This window comes from Giraffa tippelskirchi, chromosome 1 (genome assembly GCF_054371585.1).
Source record: "Giraffa tippelskirchi isolate mGirTip1 chromosome 1, T2T-mGirTip1v1.2.pri, whole genome shotgun sequence".
In the NCBI taxonomy this organism is placed as follows: domain Eukaryota; kingdom Metazoa; phylum Chordata; class Mammalia; order Artiodactyla; family Giraffidae; genus Giraffa; species Giraffa tippelskirchi.
The window spans coordinates 215,602,465-215,624,495 of record NC_137275.1 but is presented as its reverse complement, the minus strand read 5'-3'; the positions used below and the strand labels follow the sequence as shown (position 1 = coordinate 215,624,495).

The 22,031-nt window shown below is 38.9% G+C and overlaps 1 protein-coding gene across 5 annotated transcripts in view; it reads left to right on the top strand.

The window, feature by feature from the left end:
* Positions 1-570: 570 nt before the first annotated feature.
* The window catches only part of SHOC1 (shortage in chiasmata 1), an 83,117-nt gene continuing 61,656 nt past the window's right edge, over positions 571-22,031 (top strand). For 4 of the 5 annotated variants that reach the window (XM_081574430.1, XM_081574437.1, XM_081574429.1 and 1 more), the window contains exons 1-6: positions 571-620; positions 1,155-1,228; positions 3,707-3,786; positions 5,889-6,012; positions 11,927-12,014; positions 21,846-22,030. In XM_081574430.1, the coding sequence (XP_081430556.1) occupies positions 3,742-3,786; positions 5,889-6,012; positions 11,927-12,014; positions 21,846-22,030 (442 nt within the window). In that variant the 5' untranslated portion in view covers positions 571-620; positions 1,155-1,228; positions 3,707-3,741. Of the gene's footprint in view, positions 626-1,154; positions 1,229-3,706; positions 3,787-5,888; positions 6,013-11,926; positions 12,015-21,845; position 22,031 lie in introns of all 5 variants that reach the window. The other variant, XM_081574443.1, reaches the window with a different exon arrangement.

Below are 22,031 nucleotides of genomic sequence, written 5' to 3'. Positions count from 1 at the left end.
CACCGCTGAGCCACCCCGGAATCAAGGCATACACTTTGCATTTCCTAATTATAACTCGTCCGACGTCTTCCTGCCCTTCCCCGAATGTTCTTCGTCCATTGAGGCACGACCTATTCAGGCATGTTTAGAGTCATGTTTGCCTCCTCCCTTTCGCTTTCCTCTTTCCCTGAATATGGTTGCTAAATCCTCTCAATCTGCCCTCTGGGACGCTTCTGCCCTTGTCCTCATCAGGCCCTGCCACCTCAGGAGCAGCCACACTAAAGAATCCCAGACTCTGACCAGTCGTCGCAACTTTCGCAACTTTTCACACAGGCTCTATCAGGGTTCCCGCCACCATCTTCACTGTCACTGTTCAGCCTGTGGGGCAAAAGTCTGCTCACCAGTGAGGACCTCTGCATTAACCATGTCCCTGCTTCGGCCCTCACCGTCTGAGGCCAGGACGGCAGAAGGACTGCTGCCCGAGGGGCAGGGTGACAGGATGAGGTAGGGCGTGGCCTGGCCTGGCTAGCCAATGGAAGCACTGAGTCCAAGGTCAGAGGTCACGCGTCCAGTGGGCGGGAATTTTCTCCTGCGAAGACCGGTAGTAGGCAATTTCCTGAGAAGCTGGAGAGAGGCGTTGGGTAAGGTATTCTTGAGCTGAGGGGAAGACAAGATCTGGATGGGGCTAGAGTATGGCAGCTCTCTGGAAATCAGATCTGTGAGGTCCAGCTCATGTGGCCCTGTGGGGACAAGACCCCAGAACAAGAGTCCACCGAACCTGACTGGGCGAGAACAGAGGATGTGAAAGGAACAGAAAGGCCGATAGGATTTCTAGCCAGTAATTAGGCTGCGTAAATTAAACAACTTGAGAATATACGTGAATCTTACCTCCTCTGCCATTTGACATGGTGAAAGTGTGGTCTTTATGCAAGGAAGTAAGGGGAGAAGTCTCCCGATGCCTGATGCTGTGGGAGATTACTCACCAGTGTGTGATCTTAAGTAGTCTTGAGAATCATATTCCACTGTATATTTGTACACTATAAATATATACAGTTTTTATTTGTCAATTCTGCTCAGTAAAGCTGGGTGGAAAAAATCTTGAAAAACCTAACTTCTCTAACACTGTGCATAAGATCCTGGCCTAATGATTTGCATGCATTTTCATTTTGGCCCAGTGACAGGAGGAAGCATTTTCATTTTGGCCTCCTGACAGGAGGAAGCACAGGAGAGATAAAATTTTTAGAAACAGGTAAGGAAAACTACTTCAGGAATTACTGCAATTCAAAAGCTGAGTTTTTAAAATACTTTCTCTCTAACCATGATTTGCTTGTTTCCCCCCTTGTCTTGGATTTTAGAAGCCAGTTTCTCTCTCCTCCTATCCACCCACCACTATGAGATGGATTCAGATATCTGTAATGCAGTGAAATACAGTTGATAGATGAAAGAAATTTTATAAATGTAATTGGCATTGGTTTTTTTATTACTATGTGTTTAGCATGGACTTAAATGGTTAACTTCAATACAACAGTAATTATTAGTTAAGGTAGTTGATGGGAGTGATGAATCTGAAGCTGAGGGAATATAGGCTTCATAAGAAAGGAACATTTAAGAAAAATGCCGACAATAACCTGAATGGATGAAGTAGGTAGAGTTGTGATTTTTAACTTTTTCTGATGTCAAGCACAATCAAATAATTTTTTCTGAAAGTGCAGTGTCAGGAAGTAGAAATTCTAGAATCAATATTTGCTTCAGATATCAGTGATACACTGTATGGAAAAGGTACAGAAGTACAATGGTTGGAAATATTTCCAGAGAAGTAATCACCAGTTAGAAGATGCTATGTTGGCATTGTTTAGCTAAGTGTGAAAGAGGGCACTGACACTCTGCGTTCCTCACATTTGTTGATATCAGAATCTAACAATATTTAAAATATTCAGATAGCTTATGCCATTTTCATTGGAGCACTTACTGTAATATCCAAAATGTCTTCTGATTCATTAGTGAAATGAAATAATTTTACTCTATATTAAGAAGTCTGCTCTTAGGTTTTTAACCCAGTAGTTGAGTAGTTAAGGATACCCACTTGATAATAACTGAAAATAGGAATATTTCATAACCAATTAATGTAGATGAGTTCTGGTGAGCACTTTTACCATTTGGAAATAGGTAAACCTCAAACAAATTTAGAATGATAATGAAATGAAAGCAAGACCATTTGAATTAAAATATATGTTTCATTCACTGAAAGCTTATTGACAAACTACTAGTGTATGAAAACTAGTTTATATCTGAATTCCCCACAATATCTTAAATGATTGATCAAAATGCTAAGAACTGTCTGATAAACTGGACTATGTCCTAGAGTAACTTTTCTAAGCTGTAATTCCTCTGATTCTTGAAACTATCTTGGACTTATTCAGCTTTCAAAAGTTTACTTATTGGGACTATCTAGGATTAATGGATGTACTATTACTATTACTATTATGTATCAATTCAGTTCAGTCGCTCGGTTGTGTCTGACTCTTTATGGCCCCATGGACTGAGGCATGCCAGGCTTCCCTGTCCATCACCAACTCCCAGAGCTTACTCAAACTCATGCCCATTGAGTCGGTGATGCCACCCAACCATCTCATCCTCTGTCATCCCCTTCTCCTCCTGCCTTCACTCGTTCCCAGAATCAGGGTCTTTTCAAATGAGTCAGTTCTTTGCATTAGGTGGCCAAAGTATTGGAGCTTCAGCTTCAGCATCCGTCCTTCCAGTGAATATTCAGGACTGATTTCCTTTAGGATTGACTGGTTTATCCATCCCAAACTAAATAGTTTAATAGTTTAACTATTAACTGATTTATCCATCCTAAGCTATTAAATAGTTTATCCATCCTAAACTATTATGTATATGATGGATAAACAACAAGGTCTTACTGTATAGCACAGAGAACTATATTCAATATCCTGGGATAAACCATACTGGTAAAGAAAAGAAAAAAATTTTACTTCATTAGGTGAATTTTTTGATTTACTAATAATGACCCAATGACCTAAAAATAATATACTATAGTTGCTTTATTCCAGATGAACTAATAGGGAATTTAACTTAAGGCTTTTTATTTTCTTGGGACTTCTTGGTGGCTCAGATGGTAAAGCATCTGCCTACAGTGCGGGAGACCTAGGTTCGATCCCTGGGTCGGGAAGAAGGATCCCCTGGAGAAGGAAATGGCAACCCACTCCAGTGCTCTTGCCTGGAAAATCCCATGGATGGAGGAGCCTGGTAGGCTACAGTCCATGGGGTCACAAAGAGTCAGACACGACTGAGCGATTTCACTTATTTTCTTAGAGAGTTGAATTTTCCAAATTCTACTCCATTGCTTCAGCACAGTTTTGTCCTTGGTTCACTTAAGAAATATGGTTATCATGAGAAAACCACGCTATTAGTCTTGTGAACCTCAGCCTCTTTTGCAACAAAATGATGATATTAAATATATTGCAATCCACCAACTAGGATTGTATGGATAAAATAATATGAAAAATATATGAATAATTTTATACCAATGTATATATTATTTTCATATTAGATTTAAATCATAGTAATGTTATTTTCATAGTTCAATTTTTATCATTCAGAGCCTTTTTGAAAAATGAATGAACCAATGTTTTGTGACTAAGAATGGTTTTCTGCTCCTAGCTTTGGTATCCTACCAAATATTTATTTTTAATTTTTATATTTCCAGATGTGAAATTTGTACTGCTTTCAAAGAAAGAAGATATGTTTCCAGCATTCAAATATTGTGCGATAGATTATTTGAATGAGGTAGAGTGTTATTAGATCATGACCTGATTACTAAGAATTATGATATGACATGCACTATATATTATTATCACTTTTTAGTAGTCCTTAGAGTAATCCTTAGTCCTACTTTGAAATTCACTAAAAACTACGTTCCAGTTTTAATATACCTTAAAAACACTATTTGGGGAGGAAATTGTTGCCAATTTAATGTGAATTTGAAACTGTCAATGGGAAAAAAGTGGAAATTGTTAGCAAGTTTAGGCTGCTTTTATGGATGATCTTGAGTGATTTTTCTCAGCAGGAATAGGGAAAAAACAATTCCAGTTATCTCTATGATAAAATGACTATAACAGTTTTTATTAGTCCCTTACTATTTTGATTAATTATAGCATTTGATCACTTACTCTTTTGATGGATTATGTCATTTTGATGATCATAACTTCTCCATGAGGAAGATACTATTATTAAACAGGTTTTACAGTTTTACAGGTTAGAAAAATGATGTCTAGAGAAGTTAAATATCTTGTACAAAGCTGAAATTCAAACCAGGTACATTGTTAAGAAATTGATTAGAATAATTGTCACACACCAGTTCATAGTTCTTACCGTCTTATTATTCCATCATAACAGGGAGGCCGATGTATCATTGCAAGGGAGGCATATGTACCACATAAGTGGTAGGGAATCAGAGGTCATTGTTACACAGATATATTTATGAATGTATTATCCACTTGAAAAATTAGTCTATATGTAAACTTCCTCAGACTTTTTTCCTTGCCCATGGTATCTTACTTTCTACACCCCCATGATACAGTACAAATATACTAATCAATGGCAAATCTTGCAAAAGATACAGGGTTTTGTAAAGTTCATGAAAACAGTGTTGAAGAATCACTCAAATAACAGGTAAAGCTATTATCAGATGAAAATCTGACAAAATTAGATCAGATAACAGGTAAGACAAAGAGAAAGGTTTGAATATCAAAGGAGTCAGAGATGCCTTGGGAAATTTTGATTAAATCCTCAAATATTTTCTAGAAATATCTTGTTTATGATCACAGGTGAAGTAATGACTAGTATCATGCATATCATCATATAGTGCAGTTTTGAGGGAAATTATGACAAAGCAGTTATAAGCTAATTACAAACAAAATTTAATTAAAATAAATTTTAATTTTTATAACTTTATTTTGTTTTTTAGGTAATGTTCCATTTGACTATGAACCTTTGACTTTTAACTATGAAACTTTGGTCCTCATTTTTTATGAGTTACTTAACTCATCTTTTCTTTATACTATTTATTCTTAGATAATGAGGGCCTCTTATTTAATATGTTGTTAAACCTTCAGCAAACATAAAACTCTTGGGAGATAATGAAAGAAACTATCATTTGTCAAAGTACATAGAATAATGAATTCTGTGAGAAGTTGGGAGTCACTGAGGAAATTTGCTTAAGATGAGCCTTGAAAGGTGAATAGAATTTTGACAGCTAGAGAAGAGCAGCAGGGCATTTTTCAAAGGCATCCTGTTGATGAGGAAGTGACACTTAATGTTAAGAGGGTAGTGATTGCTCTATTTAAAGACTGCAGTTAGTATTAAAGAGTAATGGGAAATAAAGCTGGAAAGTAGAGGCAGAACCAAGCATAGAGAATTTTTATTTACATGCTTACTTAACTGATTTAACATCCTTTTAAAATTTAATTATTAGATTTTTTAAAATTTAGTAACATATTCGCTGGATGTCACAAGTGAAACAGTGCACAGATGTAGAAAACAAAAGTTAAAATAGCCATATTACACTAAAAGTGAAAAACAACACTTTGCTAAATGGTGTGTAAATGATATGATCCCATTTTTTTTTTATCAAACACACACAAACATTTTAGCCTGATCTAGAAAATAAAGTATATAGGAAAATAAACCAGACTTATTGATATCACTAGGGACCATGACTTTCTCAGTTATGTGGTTCTGTGTTAGATATTTTATAGTGAACATGTATTACCTTTAAATGAAAACAATATAAATTTGAAACAATAGAGAATTTTAATATTCTGGAATATGACAGATAAATACTTTAAATTCAATATATATTAAAAGATTTCATAATCTTTCTTGCACAGAGTGTAGTTAGAAAGAAGTTGTGCAAAGATGCTTTATTGCTTCGGATCCCTTCATGTTTATATCAAGATGACAATTATCCTGCAAGTATTACTGATAATAAGTTTAGGAGGCCATGGACAAGAGGTATGTTTTATTTTTATTTTTAAAAAATGTATTTTTAAAAGTATTTCAGAGTTTAGCATAATAAATTATTAAGAAAATGCATGGTTTTCTCATTATATAAAAATGTATTCATATCAGACTTCCAAGAAGTTTATAAATTAATATTTTTATGTGACAAAGTATTTAAGTGACAAAGTTAATATTTTTATGTGACAAAGAATTTAGGTTGCAAAGTAAGGAATTGGAAAGCTTATACTAGATATGAATAAAACCAATAAAAGATATGTAAATGATGAAGTCTTAAAATATTCTGACATTCTACTATTTGTATTACAGTAGGATCTTGCCCAACTCTATGAAGGCTACTCTAAGTTGTAATGATACACTGACTATAAAACTATTTTTTAAATGAATATGTATGAAGTATCATCTTTTGCTTTGGAAAGTGTCAAGTAAGATGAGAATAGAATTGGCCATTAGCTTAATTAAATGTAGATCGATAACCTTGATATCGATCAAGGTTTCCCTGGAATATTATGTATGGAAACCTGATCAGAGTATTTTGAGAAGAGAATGCACAGTGGGATGTGAGATGGTGGACATAGTGAGTTCTTTTGAAGAATTTTGCTAAATGGAGGTACACTAGCTGAAGGGAGAAATGAGTTAAAGAGAATTTTTTTAAGATGTGAGATTAAAAATAAATATATGCATGATAAGGAAAGAGACTATGAAATGTTTGTTTGCCAAAGGAAATAATCTTAGTAAAAAGAGAGAAAATGATGATGCAGGAAAGAAAAAAGATAACTTAGTAAAAAGAGAATAGAACCAAGAGCACAATTGGAGGAGTTGGTGTTAGAAGCCAGGATGGTTCTTCTACTGTGATAGAGAGGAAGGCAAAGTTTGTAGGTACTTATGTCAGTTAGATGTTAGAATTGGTGGTGGAAGATGAGGTTGTTCTTCTTATTTATATTAATTTTCTGACAGAGAGTGGCTAGGGGGATGAGTATCAAAAATTTGAAGGGAGGTGTCAAATGTCTTGAAGAATGAGAAAATCCTTTTTATTAAAAGGATATTAAGATGAATTACTATTATCATCTGTCAAAGTTGGATGCCCATTTAAAATTTATGGTCATAATTTGAAATGAGCTCATTCAGAATGGTTGGGTGAATTTTTTTCCAAATAATTTTTAATTGTTCTAGTGTACATATATGCATATGAGTTCCTGGTGGATCAGATGGTAAAGAATCCGCCTGCAATGAAGGAGATCCAGGTTGGATCCCTGTGTTGGGAAGATCCCCTGGAGAAGGGAATGGCCACCCACTCCAGTATTCTTACCTGGAGAATTTAATGGACAGAGGAGCCTGGCGGGCTACCCTCCATGGGGTCACAAAGAGTCAGACACGACAGAACGACTAACATTTTCACTTTTAGTGTACATATACCAAGTGAAGACTAGGGGTTTTCTAACTTGGTATAAGGGAAAGAGAGACAAGGGACTTGACTCATTGTAAGAGAGTTATTATGAGGCCGTGGGAACTAAACTGTATGAGAAAGGAAGTGAGGACATGAGGGAGGATGAATATTGTAAAAATGAATATTGAAGGCTTCTATCAGGCTGGAAACAAGATCAACGGTAGTGCGTGCTTGCATGCGTGGCAAGTCGCTCCAGCCGTGTCTGACTCTTTGCGACCCTATATACTGGAGCATGCCAGGCTCTTCTCTCCATGGGATTTTCCAGGCAAGAATACTGGAGTGAGTTGTCATGCCCACTCCAAGGGATCTTCCTGACCCAGGGATCGAACTCGCATCTCTTACATCTCCTGCAATGGCGGGCAGGTTTTTACCACTAGCACCACCTGGGAAGCCCCATCAAGAGTAGTAGTTTTCATCAAACTGCTTCTCTTAAAGTACAGAAGGGAAAATGAATTAATTATTTCTCTTTCTTTCCTTCTTTTTAAAAATCATAATAACAGTCAAGATTTATTAGGCAGTTATACCATATCAGGCACCATTCTAAGCAATTTACACGTCTTAGCACATTTAATCTTGACAACACTATGAAAAGATCATTATTATTCCTAATTTTCAGAGAAGGAAACTGAGTTAGAGGTTAAGAGATTTACACAAGATCATATAGTTAGTAAGTAGCAGTATATGTATTAAAATCTAGTTAGGGTGATTCCAGACCTGTATACTTTTTTTTTTTCCAGACCTGTATACTTAACCACTAAACTTTTATATTTTTCAGTGAAGCACAGACTCAAATGTTCAGTGATTTGTTCAAGGTGACAAAACTAGTAAGAACCAACACTTAGGTAGAACACAAGTCCTTTGCCTCTTCACTGAGTTGCTTTTGCTGACACAAGCATCTGACATGGTCCCTCTCCTTAAGGAACCGAGGGTCTACTTTCGGAGACAAGCTATAGATACACATAAAAATTTAAAATATGACTGTATATGATTAAGTACTGAAGTGCGTGCTACTGACAATATTATGGCCCTTCAAGGGGAGTGTATCAAAGTGAGCTGGTTTTATGAGGAGTCACATGAGCTGTGGAACAGGATTGTCTGGGATGTTAGTGCTGTATAAGCAAAAGAAAGACTGTAAAAATGAGGATACTATGTTCAGGTGATATTGTTCCTTGATTGAGAGGATTGTTTGTTTGTTTTTTCTGTGGAGGCTGTAAAAATCAGAATGATTATTTAAGTATTTGGAATCTGGTATAACTTTGAAGAGATTTCTAGTCTTTCCCATTCTATTGTTTTCCTCTATTTTTTTGCATTGATCACTGAGGAAGGCTTTCTTATCTCTCCTTGCTATTCTTTGGAACTCTGCATTCAGATGGGTATATCTTTCCTTTTCTTCTTTGCCTTTAGCTTCTGTTCTTTTCTCAGCTCTTTGTAAGGCTTCCTCAAGACAACAATTTTGCCTTTTTGCATTTCTTTTTCTTGGGAATGGTCTTGATCACTGCCTCCTGTACAATGTCACGAAACTCTGTCCATAGTTCTTCTGGCACTCTGACTGTGTCTATCGAATCTAATCCTTTAAATCTATTTGTCACTTCCACTGTGTAATGGTAAGGGGTTTGATTTAGGTCATACATGAATGGTCTAGTGGTTTTCCCTACTTTCTTCAATTTAAGTCTGAATTTTGCAAGAAGGAGTTCATTATCTGAGCCATAGTCAGTTCCCGTCTTGTTTTTGCTGACTGTATAGAGCTAATAAGAAGAGACAGCAGGAATACACAGAAGAACTATACAAAAAATATCTTACTGACCCAGATAATCATGATGGTGTGATCACTCACCTAGAGCCAGACATCCTGAGTGCAAAGTCAAGTGGGCCTTAGGAAGCATCACTATGAACAAAGCTAGTGGAGGTGATAGAATTCCAGTTGAGCTATTTCAAACCTAAGAGATGATGCTGTGAAAGTGCTGCACTCAATATGCCAGCAAATTTGGAAAACTCAGCAGTGGCCACAGGACTGGAAAAGGTCAGTTTTCATTCCAATTCCAAAGAAAGGGAATGCCAAAGAATGTTCCAACTACCACACAGTTGCACTCATCTCACACTCTAGCAAAGTAATTGTTCAAAATTCTCCAAGCCAGGCTTCAAAAGTATGTGAACTGAGCACTTTCAGATGTTTAAGCTGGATTTAGAAAGGGCAGAGGAACCTGGGATCAAATTGCAAACATTCGCTGGATCATCAAAAAGCAAGAGAGTTCCAGAAAAACATCTATTTCTGCTTTGTTGACTATGCCAAAGCCTTTGACTGTGTGGATCACAACAAACTGTGGAAAATTCTTAAAGAGAAGGGAATGCCAGACGACCTTACCTGCCTTCTGAAAAACCTGTATGCAGGTCAAGAAGCAACAGTTAGAACTGGACATGCAACAACAGGCTGGTTCCATATTGGGAAATGAGTACATCAAGGCTATATATTGTCATCCTGTTTATTTAACTTATATGCAAAGTACATTATGCGAAATGCTGGGCTGAATGAAACACAAGCTGGAGTCAAGATTGCCGGGAGAAATATCAATAACCCTAGATATGCAGATGACACCATCCTTATGGCAGAAAGCGAAGAAGAACTAAAGAGCCTCTTGATGAAAGTGAAAGAGGAGAGTGAAAAAGCTGGCTTAAAACTCAGCATTCAAAAAATGAAGATCATGGCATCTGGTCCCATCATTTCATGGCAAATAGATGGGGAAACAATGGAAACAGTGACAGACTTTATTTTCTTGGGCTCCAAAATCACTGCAGATGGTGACTGCAGCCATGAAATCAAAAGATGCTTGCTTCTTGGAAGAAAAGCTATGACAAACCTAGTTCAGTTCGGTTCAGTTCAGTTCAGTCGCTCAGTCATGTCTGACACTTTTCGACCCCATGAACCGCAGCACGCCAGGCCTCCCTGTCTATCGCCAACTCCCAGAGACCACCCAAACCCATGTCCATTGAGTCGGTGATGCCATCCAATCATCTCATCCTCTGTTGTCCCCTTCTCCTCCTGCCCTCAATCTTTCCCAGCATCAGGGTCTTTTCAAATGAGTCAGCTCTTCACATCAGGTGGCCAAAGTATTGGAGTTTCAACTTCAACATCAGTCCTTCCGATGAACACCCAGGACTGATCTCCTTTAGAATGGACTGGTTGGATCTCCTTGCAGTCCAAGGGACTCTCAAGAGTCTTCTCCAACACCACAGTTCAAAACCATCAATTCTTCTACACTCAGCTTTCTTTATAGTCCAACTCTCACATCCATACATGACCACTGGAAAAACCATAGCCTTGACTAGACAGACCTTTGTTGGCAAAGTAATGTCTCTGCTTTTTAATATGCTATCTAGGTTTGTCATAACTTTCCTTCCAAGGAGTAAGCATCTTTTAATTTCATGGCTGCAATCACCATCTGCAGTGATTTTGGAGCCCCCCAAAATAAAGTCAGCCACTGTTTCCACTGTTTCCCCATCTCTTTGCCATGTAGTGATGGGACCAGATGCCATGATCTTAGTTTTCTGAATGTTGAGCTTTAAGCCAACTTTTTCACTCTCCTCTTTCACTTTCATCAAGAGGCTCTTTAGTTCTTCTTCACTTTCTGCCATAAGGGTGGTGTCATCTGCATATCTGAGGTTACTGATATTTCTCCCGGCAATCTTGATTCCAGCTTGTGCTTCATCCAGCCCAGCATTTCTCATGATGTACTCTGCATATAAGTTAAATAAGCAGGATGACGATATACAGCCTTGACATACTCCTTTTCCTATTTGGAACCAGTCTGTTGTTCCATGTCCAGTTCTAACTGTTGCTTCCTGACCTGCATACAGACAGCATATTAAAAAGCATAGACATTGCTTTGCTGACAATGGTCAGTCTAGTCAAAGCTATCGTTTTTCCAGTAGTCATGTATGGATGTGAGAGTTGGATCAGAAAGAAAGCTGAGCACTGAAGAATTGGTGCTTTTGAACTGTGGTGTTTTAGAAGACTCTTGACAGTCTCTTGGACTGCAAGATCTCACCAATCAATCCTAAAGGAAATCAGTCCTGAATATTCATTGGAAGGACTGATGCTGAAGCTGAAGCTCTAATACTTTGGCCACCTGATGCAAAGAACTGACTCATAGGCAAGAGGAGAAGGGGGTGACAGAGGATGAGAAGGGGCTGACAGAGGATGAGATGAATGTCACCAACTCGATGGACTTGAGTTTGAGCAAACTCTGGGAGTTGGTGATGGACAGGCAAGCCTGGCATGCTGCAGTCCATGAGGCCACAAAGAGTCAGACATGACTGAGCGACTGAACTGAACTGCTAACTTTGAAAAAATTACATTTATGAACCAATAAAGTTAACACTATAATGTAAAAGGTGAATGTTTGGCTTCCCTGGATTGTGTAAAAGAAAATTCCAGAAGCTAACGTTTACCATTCTCTTTTCTAGTTTCAGCTGTTTCACTTTGGGGAAAGACCGATATCTCAGTCTTGGATCAATGGAAAGCAAGTCTCACTGTGGATGAGTTCCTTGAGAAGTATGTGTCCTTAACCCCAAATTTCCCCTTTACATCTAGAAGATGAATAGTAAGTTTTCAGATACCTAAGAGAAAAGATCCTTTCATTTATATCCTCACATGTTTTCTTCTTTTATCCAAAAAACAAGTCCTAGTCTGAACCACAAAGAAGAGTTTAATCAAAATTATTTATAACCTCTTTTTTTAATCTTTCCCTCATTTGTCACATAGTAACAGTATTCTGTGCATTTGTTTTGCAAGAGACAGAAATAAAACCAAGATGCTATTATGCTTTTAACAATAAGTGAAATTTTGGTAGAAAGTATCTATAGAAAATCCTTTATATTAAAGTCAATCTTTTTATCCTTGTAGTATAAATGCAGACTTAAGGCTATTTTATAACATACTTTGTCAAAATGTTATTTATTAGTAGTCTAGTCATTCATCAAATATTTATCATATACCATTTTGTGTGCTGTATACAGGATAAAAAAAAAATAAATACAGTCTCTACTCTCAAAGAACATAAGAAAATAGAGAATAAGAAATTTATAAATAAATAATACAATAGAATGTGGGAAGTACAATGACAGAGATAGGAACGCAGAGCATAATACGAAGAAGAACATCTAACCCATTCTATGTTGTTCAGGTAGACACAAAATAGAGATTTTAGTGTAAATGTAAATAATTTACTCTGTTGCATCACTTCATGCAAAGAGTTCTGATCAGACCCAAAGGATTTAGTTAATTTTCAGATTTTCAAGTTTTAGTAATTTGTTTTCCTTAGTTACATTTGAAAGAAATGAATGACCAACTTAAACATGTCCAAACACTAAGAGAAGCCCAATGTACTATTTCTGTCATCTAGGAATTTAAAATCAGATTAGGAAGATAATATATGAACAGAAAAAATTGACAATGTTAAGAATTAAATGATACTATAAAATGACCCTCGAAAGGTCTATCACAAGGTATAAGGTCAATGCAAAGTATCTGTCACAGGTGTAAACTCTAGAGCAGGGAGGATGCAAAAAGGTGTAGTGGAAAGAGCTTTGCACTATGAACTAAAAGATGTGGATTTTAACTCTTCATCTGAAAAGTTAAGTACTAACTAGTCAATGAGCCATTTTCTCTCTCTGACCCTCACTTTTTATTTATTTATTTTTGGCTGTACTGGGTCTTTGTTACCAGTAGGCTTTCTCTAGTTGCCAAGAGCAGGGGCTACTATTTGTTGAGATTCGTGGGCTTCTCCTTACTGTGACTTCTCTTTTTGCAAAGCACAGGTCCTAGAGCTCTGGCTCAGCAGTTGTGGCACACAGTCTTAGTTGCTCTCTGGCATGCGGAATCTTCATGGACCAGGGATGGAACCTAAGCCCCCTGCACTAGGTGGATTCTTAACTGCTGGACCATCAGGGAAGTCCCTGACCCTCACTTTCTGATTCAGTATAAAGATGATGGGTCAGTGCTTCTCAAACTTTAATTTACATATGAATCACCTAAGGATCCTGTTAAAAAATGATGATTCTGATTCAGTTGGTCTGTATTGGGGCCTGAGATTCTGCATCTCTAAATCACTCCTAAGTGTGCTGATGCTACTGGTCCAAGAACCTGGTTTGAGTAACAAGATACAAGATAATCTCTAAAATCTCTCTTCTCCCTATGAGTTAGATTGGTAGAGCTGTGCATTTATAATCAGGAGAGATCAACTTCATAAAGAAGTGGGAATTGAGCTTGTGTTGGACAAAGGAGAAATTAACTTGAAAGAAAGCATTTCAAAGAAAACAGTACATCTGAAGATACGGAGGCAAGGACGTGCAATAAGTAATGAACAGGCTACTTTGGCGCACACAAAAGATTCTTGTATGAGAGAAATTGGAGGCCCTGAAGGAATGGGCACCCTGTCATGTCTGACCCTCCGTTCATTTTATAGTACCTTCAAGATAGAGAAGGAAATGGCAACCCACTCCAGTACTCTTGCCTGGAAAATCCCATGGAAGGAGGAGCCTGGTAGGCTACAGTCCATGGGGTCGCAAAGAGTCAGACATGACTGAGTGACTTCACTTTCACTTTCAAGATAGAACCCATGGCAAAGAAGATGGAATCTGTGGCACCACCTAGGATAAAATTCACATTTCTCTGCCTCCCTACAGCCAAACGTAGCCCTGTGACTAAGCTCTTCCCAAAGTATATAAGCAAAAGGGACTTACACAATTTCTGGAGCGTATTTTACTCCTTCATGTTTTCTCCTTCCTGATGTTACAATGCAGATGTTGGCTGCAGCAACCACCTTGGAGTATACATGACAAGGACTAAGTCTAGGAATGGCAGAGTGGAACAAAAGGAGTCTCAGTTCAGTTCAGTCGCTCAGTCGTGTCCGACTCTTTGCGATCCCATGAACCGCAGCACGAAAGGCCTCCCTGTCCATCACCAACTCCCAGAGACCACCCAAACCCATGTCCACTGAGTCGATGATGCCATCCAACCATCTCGTCCTCTGTCGTCCCCTTCTCCTCCTGCCCTCAATCTTTCCCAGCATCAGGGTCTTTTCCAATGAGTTGGCTCTTCCCATCAGGTGGCCAAAGTATTGGAGTTTCAGCTTCAACATCAGTCCTTCCAATGAACACCCAGGACTGATCTCCTTTAGAATGGACTGGTTGGATCTCCTTGCAGTCCAAGGGACTCTCAAGAGTCTTCTCCAACACCACAGTTCAAAACCATCAATTCTTCTACACTCAGCTTTCTTTATAGTCCAACTCTCACATCCATACATGACCACTGGAAAAACCATAGCCTTGACTAGACAGACCTTTGTTGGCAAAGTAATGTCTCTGCTTTTTAATATGCTGTCTAGGTTTGTCATAACTTTCCTTCCAAGGAGTAAGCATCTTTTAATTTCATGGCTGCAATCACCATCTGCAGTGATTTTGGAGCCCCCCAAAATAAAGTCAGCCACTGTTTCCACATCTATTTGCCAAGAAGTGATGGGACCAGATGCCATGATCTTAGTTTTCTGAATGTTGGGCTTTAAGCCAACTTTTTCACTCTCCTCTTTCACTTTCATCAAGAGGCTCTTTAGTTCTTCTTCACTTTCTGCCATAAGGGTGGTGTCATCTGCATATCTGAGGTTACTGATATTTCTCCCGGCAATCTTGATTCCAGTTTGTGCTTCATCCAGCCCAGTGTTTCTCATGATGTACTCTGCATATAAGTTAAATAAGCAGAGTGACAATATACAGCCTTGACGTACTCCTTTTCCTATTTGGAACCAGTCTGTTGTTCCATGTCCAGTTCTAACTGTTGCTTCCTGGCCTGCATACAGGTTTTTCAAGAGGCAGGTCAGGTGATCTGGTATTCCCAACTCTTTCAGAATTTTCCACAGTTTATTGTTATCCACATAGTCAACGGCTTTGGCATAGTCAATAAAGCAGAAATAGATGTTTTTCTGGAACTCTCTTGCTTTTTCGATGATCCAGCAGATGTTGGCAATTTGATCTCTGGTCCCTCTGCCTTTTCTAAAACCAGCTGGAGCATCTGGAAGTTCACGGTTCATGTATTGCTGAAGCCTGTCCCTCATGAATTGTGAAACTACCTTACTAGCCGTGACCTTCCAGCCTCCTTGTGTTTGTGTTAGCCATCATTAGTTTCGAGTTCGTCTCATGAGGTAAAGTTTAATTTTTAATGAACTTTATTTTTTAGAGCAGTTTTTGGTTCAGAACAAAACTGAGCAGAAGGTTTAGCAGACTTTCCCAAATCGAAATTTAATTTTAAATTCAGGAGCTTTGTTACCTAATGGAAATTAAGATTCCACAGGTTAGGGGTTTAGCCCTATGAAACTGCCCCTGCACCCTACACTTAAGATGCCATTTGCAAGGTTATCACCTGTGCTTCTGACTGACCAGCTACAGATCAGAGATTCCAACAACCCCCTCTTTGGGTTCAATCAACTTGCTGAATAGACTCATAGAATTCACAGGAATATTTTACTTACTGAATTACTAGTTTACTATAAAAGGGGAGAAGGTGAGGGTGGGACGTTCTGGGAGAATAGCATTGAAACATGTATATTATCATATGTGAAACAGAACACCATTCCATGTTCGATGCATGAGACAAGGGCTCAGGGCCAGGGCAATGGGATGACCCAGAGGGATGGGATGGGGAGGGAGTGGGTGGGGAGTCCAGGAAGGGGAACACATGTAAACCCATGGCTGATTCATGTCAATGTATGGCAACAACTATTACAATATTGTAAAGTAATTAGCCCCCAACTAAAATAAATAAATTTATTAAAAAAAAAAATAAAAAAAAAAAATAAATAAAAAGCAAAAAAAAAAAAAAAAGGGTATAACTCAGAAACAGTCAGACAGAAGAGATAGATAGGGCAAGGGGAAAGGTCATGGAACTTCTGTGTTCTCTCCCATCACCCTACTTTCCCAGCACCTCCATGTGTTCACCAACCTGGACATTTTCTTAACCCAGTCCTTCTGTGTTTTTACGAAGGCTTCATTACATGGGCAGGATTGATTACATGGTTGGTCATTGGCAGTTGATTCAACTTCCAGCCCTCACCCCTTCCTGGAGGTCGGAGGAATGGAACTGAAAGTTTCAATCTTCTAATCACATGGCTGGTTCCCCTGGCAATCAGTCACCATCCCTAGGTGCTTCCCAAAAGTTACCCTATTAACATAACAAAAGACAACTTTAGCACTTAAGAAAGTCCAATGACCTTAGGAGTTTTATGCAAGAAATGGATATGAAGACCAAACATGTATCTCTTATTATAAATCACAATATCACACATATATATGTGATCTTTTGTGACCAGCCTCTTTTACTTAGCATAATGTTTTTTAAGATTCATCCCTGGGTCCGGAAGATCCCCTGGAGAAAGAAATGGCTATCCACTTCAGTATTCTTACTTGAAGAATTCCATGGACAAAGGAGCCTGGAGGGCTACAGTTCATGTGGTTGCAAAGAGACCCGACTGAGTGACTAACACTTTTTTATTTTGTAGCATGTATCAGCACTTAATTTTTAATCATCAAATAATATTCCATTGTATGAATATACCACATTTTATTTATCCATTCATCAGTGGGTGGACGGAGAAGGCAATGGCACCTCACTCCAGTACTCTTGCCTGGAAAATCTCATGGACACAGGAGCCTGGTAGGCTACAGTCCATGGGATCGCTGAGTCGGACACGACTGAGCGACTTCACTTTCACTTTTCCCTTTCATGCACTGGAGAAGGAAATGGCAACCCACTCCAGTGTTCTTGCCTGGAGAATCCCAGGGTTGGCAGAGCCTGGTGGGCTGCCGTCTATGGGGTCGCACAGAGTCGGACACAACTGAAGCAACTTAGCAGCTTAGCAGCAGTCGATGGACATTTGTTTCCACTTTTTGGCTCTTATGAGTAATGCTGCTATAAACAGTTGTTGTTTTTCGGTAATTATGTCTACAACTCTGCAACCCCATGAACTGCAACATGCCAGGCTTTCCTGTCCTTCACTATCTCCCAGAGTTTGCTTAAACTCATGTCTATTGAGTCGGTGATGCCATCCAATCATCTCATCCTCTGTTGCTCCCTTCTCCTGCTCTCACTCTTTCCCAGCATCAGGGTCTTTTCCCATGAGTCAGCTCTTTGCATTAGGTGGCCAAAGTATTGGAGCTTCAGCTTCAGCATCAGCCTTTCCAATGAATATTCAGGGTTGATTTCCTTTGGGATTGACAATCTCCTTCCTGTCCAATAAACTCTCAAGAGTCTTCTCCAGCACCACAGTTCAAAAGCATCAGTTCTTTGGTACTCAGCCTTCCTTATGGTCCAACTCTCACATCCGTCCATGACTACTGGAAAAACCATAGCTTTGCAGGCAGATTCTTTACTGTTTGAGCCACCAGGGAAACCCCATAAACAGTTGTGGACAAGTTTTTATACAGACACAGAATTTTATCTCTCCAGTAGTGGTAGGCTACAGTCCATGGGGTCGCTCAGAGTCGGACACAACTGAGCGACTTCACTTTCACTTTTCCCTTTCATGCACTGGAGAAGGAAATGGCAACCCACTCCAGTATTCTTGCCTGGAGAATCCCAGGGACGGCAGAGCCTGGTGGGCTGCCATCTATGGGGTCGCACAGAGTCGGACACGACTGAAGCGACTTAGCAGCAGCAGCAGCAGTAGTGAAATTGCTAGATCTTATGGTAACTTTGCAGAGAAGGCAATGGCACCCCACTCCAGTACTCTTGCCTGGAAAATCCCATGGGTGGAGGAGCCTGGTAGGCTGCAGACCCATGGGGTCGCTACGAGTCGGACATGACTGAGCGACTTCACTTTCACTTTTCCCTTTCATGCACTGGAGAAGGAAATGGCAACCCCCTCCAGTATTCTTGCCTGGAGAATCCCAGGGACGGCGGAGCCTGGTGGGCTGCCGTCTATGGGGTCGCACAGAGTTGGACACGACTGAAGCGACTTAGCAGCATGGTAACTTTGTAAATACTTGTTTTCCATGCAGATGTACCATTTTATATTCCCACTAGCAGTGTATGAAGGTTACAATTTATATCTTGCCAACACTTGTTACCTGTTTTTTTAATTATAACCATCCTAGTGAATGGCTCATTGCACATCATTGTAGTTCTGATTTTCATTTCCCTGATGGCTAATGATGTTGAACGTCTTTTCCTTTAATTATTGGCTGAGCGACTTCACTTTCACTTTTCCCTTTCATGCACTGGAGAAGGAAATGGCAATCCACTCCAGTGTTCTTGCCTGGAGAATCCCAGGGACGGAGGAGCCTGGTGGGCTGCTGTCTATGGGGTTGCACAGAGTCGGACACGACTGAAGTGACTTAGCAGCAGCAGCAGCAGCAGCAGCAGTATATCTTCCTTGGAGAAATGACTATTCAAGTTCTTTGCCATTTTTAAACTATGTTATGTGCCTTTTTATTATTGAGGTTTAAGAGTTCCTTATGTATTCCAGATCCAAGCCTCTTATTAGATATGTGATTTGCTAATATTTTCTCCTGTGGATTGTCTTTTCACTCCCTTGATGGTATCCTTTCAAGCAGAAAACTTTTGGATTTTGATGAAGTTCAATTTATCTAATTTTTCTTTTGTTATTTGTACTTTTGGTATCAAATCTAAGAAGGCTTTACCTAAACTAAAGTCACAAGAATTTACTCCTTTATTTTCTTATAAGAGTTTTCCTGTGATTTTATTTTAAGACACAAAGCAGCTCATGAAATGCTTGTTGTTGGTGGGTTATGCATTTCATCATTGGTATCCCATTTCACACAGAATAAAATCCAGTGTTCTTACCAAGTCCTCTAAGACCCAACATGATCTTGTCCTTGTCCACATATCTAACCTTACTCAGTTCTAGTCAACCTGACCTTTCTGCTTTTCTTTGACTATGTCAACCTTGGTCCTCTACTCTAAGCCTCTGTATGGCTTGCTTTTTACCATTATTCAGGTAACTGTAGCTCCTCAGAAGGCTGTTCACTAACTACTGTCTCTAAAACATACCTTTTGTTATCCCTCTGGCTATTACTTGATGTCCTAATATCTCATTTTATTTCACTCATAAGAGTTTTTCACCACCTGACATTACATTATTTACCTATTTATTTATCATCCCATTATCACATAAAGCTTTATGAGGGCAAGGACACTATTTTGTTCACCACTCCACACTCAGTGCCTAAAATGGTGCTAACACACTGTTCAGTTCAGTTCAGTCGCTCAGTCATGTCTGACTCTTTGCGACCCCATGAATCGCAGCACGCCAGGCCTCCCTGTCCATCACCAACTCCCAGAGTTTACCCAAACCCATGTCCATTGAGTCAGTGATGCCATCCAACCATCTCATCCTCTGTCATACCCTTCTCCTCCTGCCCCCAATCCTTCCCAGCTTTGTAACACATTGTAGACACTCAATAAATATTTCTTTTGAGTTAAAGAATTAGTGAATGAATTTACCCAAAAAAGAATGATATAGAAAGAAAGCAAAGACAATGCAGACTGAAAGCCCAGGAAACATCAGGATCTGCAACTTAGGCAGAGGAGGAGGTACCAGTGAACAAAAATAGACAATATTGGACAAGGAGGGAGAAAGAAAACCTGGAAATACTGGTCTTTACAGATCACTTACGATGAGGGAAAGAGAACTGACAGGGTTTTCTCAAAACTCTAGTACCAGGCTTCTGTGATGGCTCAGTGGTAAAGAATCTGCCTGCCAGTGCAGAAGACCCGGGTTCAATCCCCAATCCAGGAAGATCCTGCATGCTGTGGAGCATCTAAGCCCATGTGCCACAACTATTGAGCCCACGTGCCACAAATACTGAAGCCCACACACCCTAGAGCCTGTGCTCTGCAACGAGAGAAGCCCCCACAATGAGAAGCCCGTGCATCTCAACTACAGAGTAGCCCCTGCTCACAGCAACTAGAGAAAAGCCTGTGCAACAGCAAACACCCAGCACAGCCAAAAATAAATAAATAAAATTATATCATCTAAGCACTAAATTTAGAAGTCACTAAAGATCCACATAGGAATCATCATTCTCATGAGTAATATGAAACTGAATGAGCTAAAATTTTTTTTTCTGATACCTTGTATTTTTATAAAGAATAAAGCAGAAACTCTAGAGATTTTTCTACATATGATTTTAAGATATGGCATATTCATTATTTTCTCCAATTCACTGGGGAATTATATTGATTTTGGTTCTTTCAGTCTGTGTAGGGTTATTAAAGCTAAATATTTTAGGGTATCATAAAAATATATATTAGAATATGTAGCCAAATTGCCAATAGTATATTTATTTATTGGAAAATTCAGTAGAAAGTTCTCTTTTAAGTTCAAATCTCCTGATGATAGAAACAATGGTGGATATATCTGGATCAGTCAGGAAACAAGCAAGGTACAGGCAGGGTCAAGGGAACCAAAAAAAAAAGTTCCCAGGACTCTCAATGCCTGGAAGTTATTACCACCCTAAGCTTGAAGAAGAAAGGGGACTGAAGTAACCAACACAGTAAGAATTGCAGCTATGAGAGAGAGGCTGTCTGATTAAAGATGTAACTGTTGGTTGAAGAATGCAGCTATCTCTCCAAACTGTGGCCCCAAAGGGAGAGATTTGGGAAGAATAATATTTCAACTTATTTATTTTCCCACCTTTGATCTCCTGCCAATGCTTCCATTGGCTCAATCCAACCAGAAGACTGGGCAAGGGAGTTTAGTTGGTTCCTTGAGATCTGTCTCCCAGAATGTAGAATAGAATATAAGAGGTTGAATAATGACATGGAAAAGCAGACATTGACTATCCAGCACAAGGACATTTTGGCAACATGTGGCAAAGTTTAAAAATCTATATATCTTTAACCTCATCATTTCCATTTTTAGGAACTGCATTTTGAGAAAACAGATAAGTACACAAAGATATTCCTTGTATAGCTGCTCATAATAGCAAACAATCATAACAAATTTAAATTTCCAGTAATAGGGAACTAGTTGAAAAAGTTATTTACCTGTACAACAGGATCTTGTTCGTCCACTCAAAAAATGAAGTGAATGTACATTGATTGACATGTAGATGTGCTCATGCTTCATTGCTTAGTAGAAAAGAACAGGTTACAAAATATTACGTATATGAATCCACTTTTGTTTAAAAATATTTGAAAATAATTGAGAAAATACATACTTTTTGAATTCATCTCTTGAATGATGGATCTATGTGTAATGTGTTTCTGTATCTGTTGGAATTTGGTAACTTTCTGCAGTGAACATGTATTATTCGTTAATAAAGATGTTTAAAATAAGACATACACAAAATCAGTAATTTTCGTATATCATAGAAACACAATTACAGGAACGGTGACCCAGCTTAACTGTGAATTTGATGAAATTGTTCCAAGTTCAAACCCAAACTCCCAAACTGAAGTAGAGGAAGACAGCTTATATATCCATAAGGAATACAATGAATTCTTTACACTTGTCAGCTGCTCAGAAAAATGTCCATCACTTCAAGTACAGAAACAAGG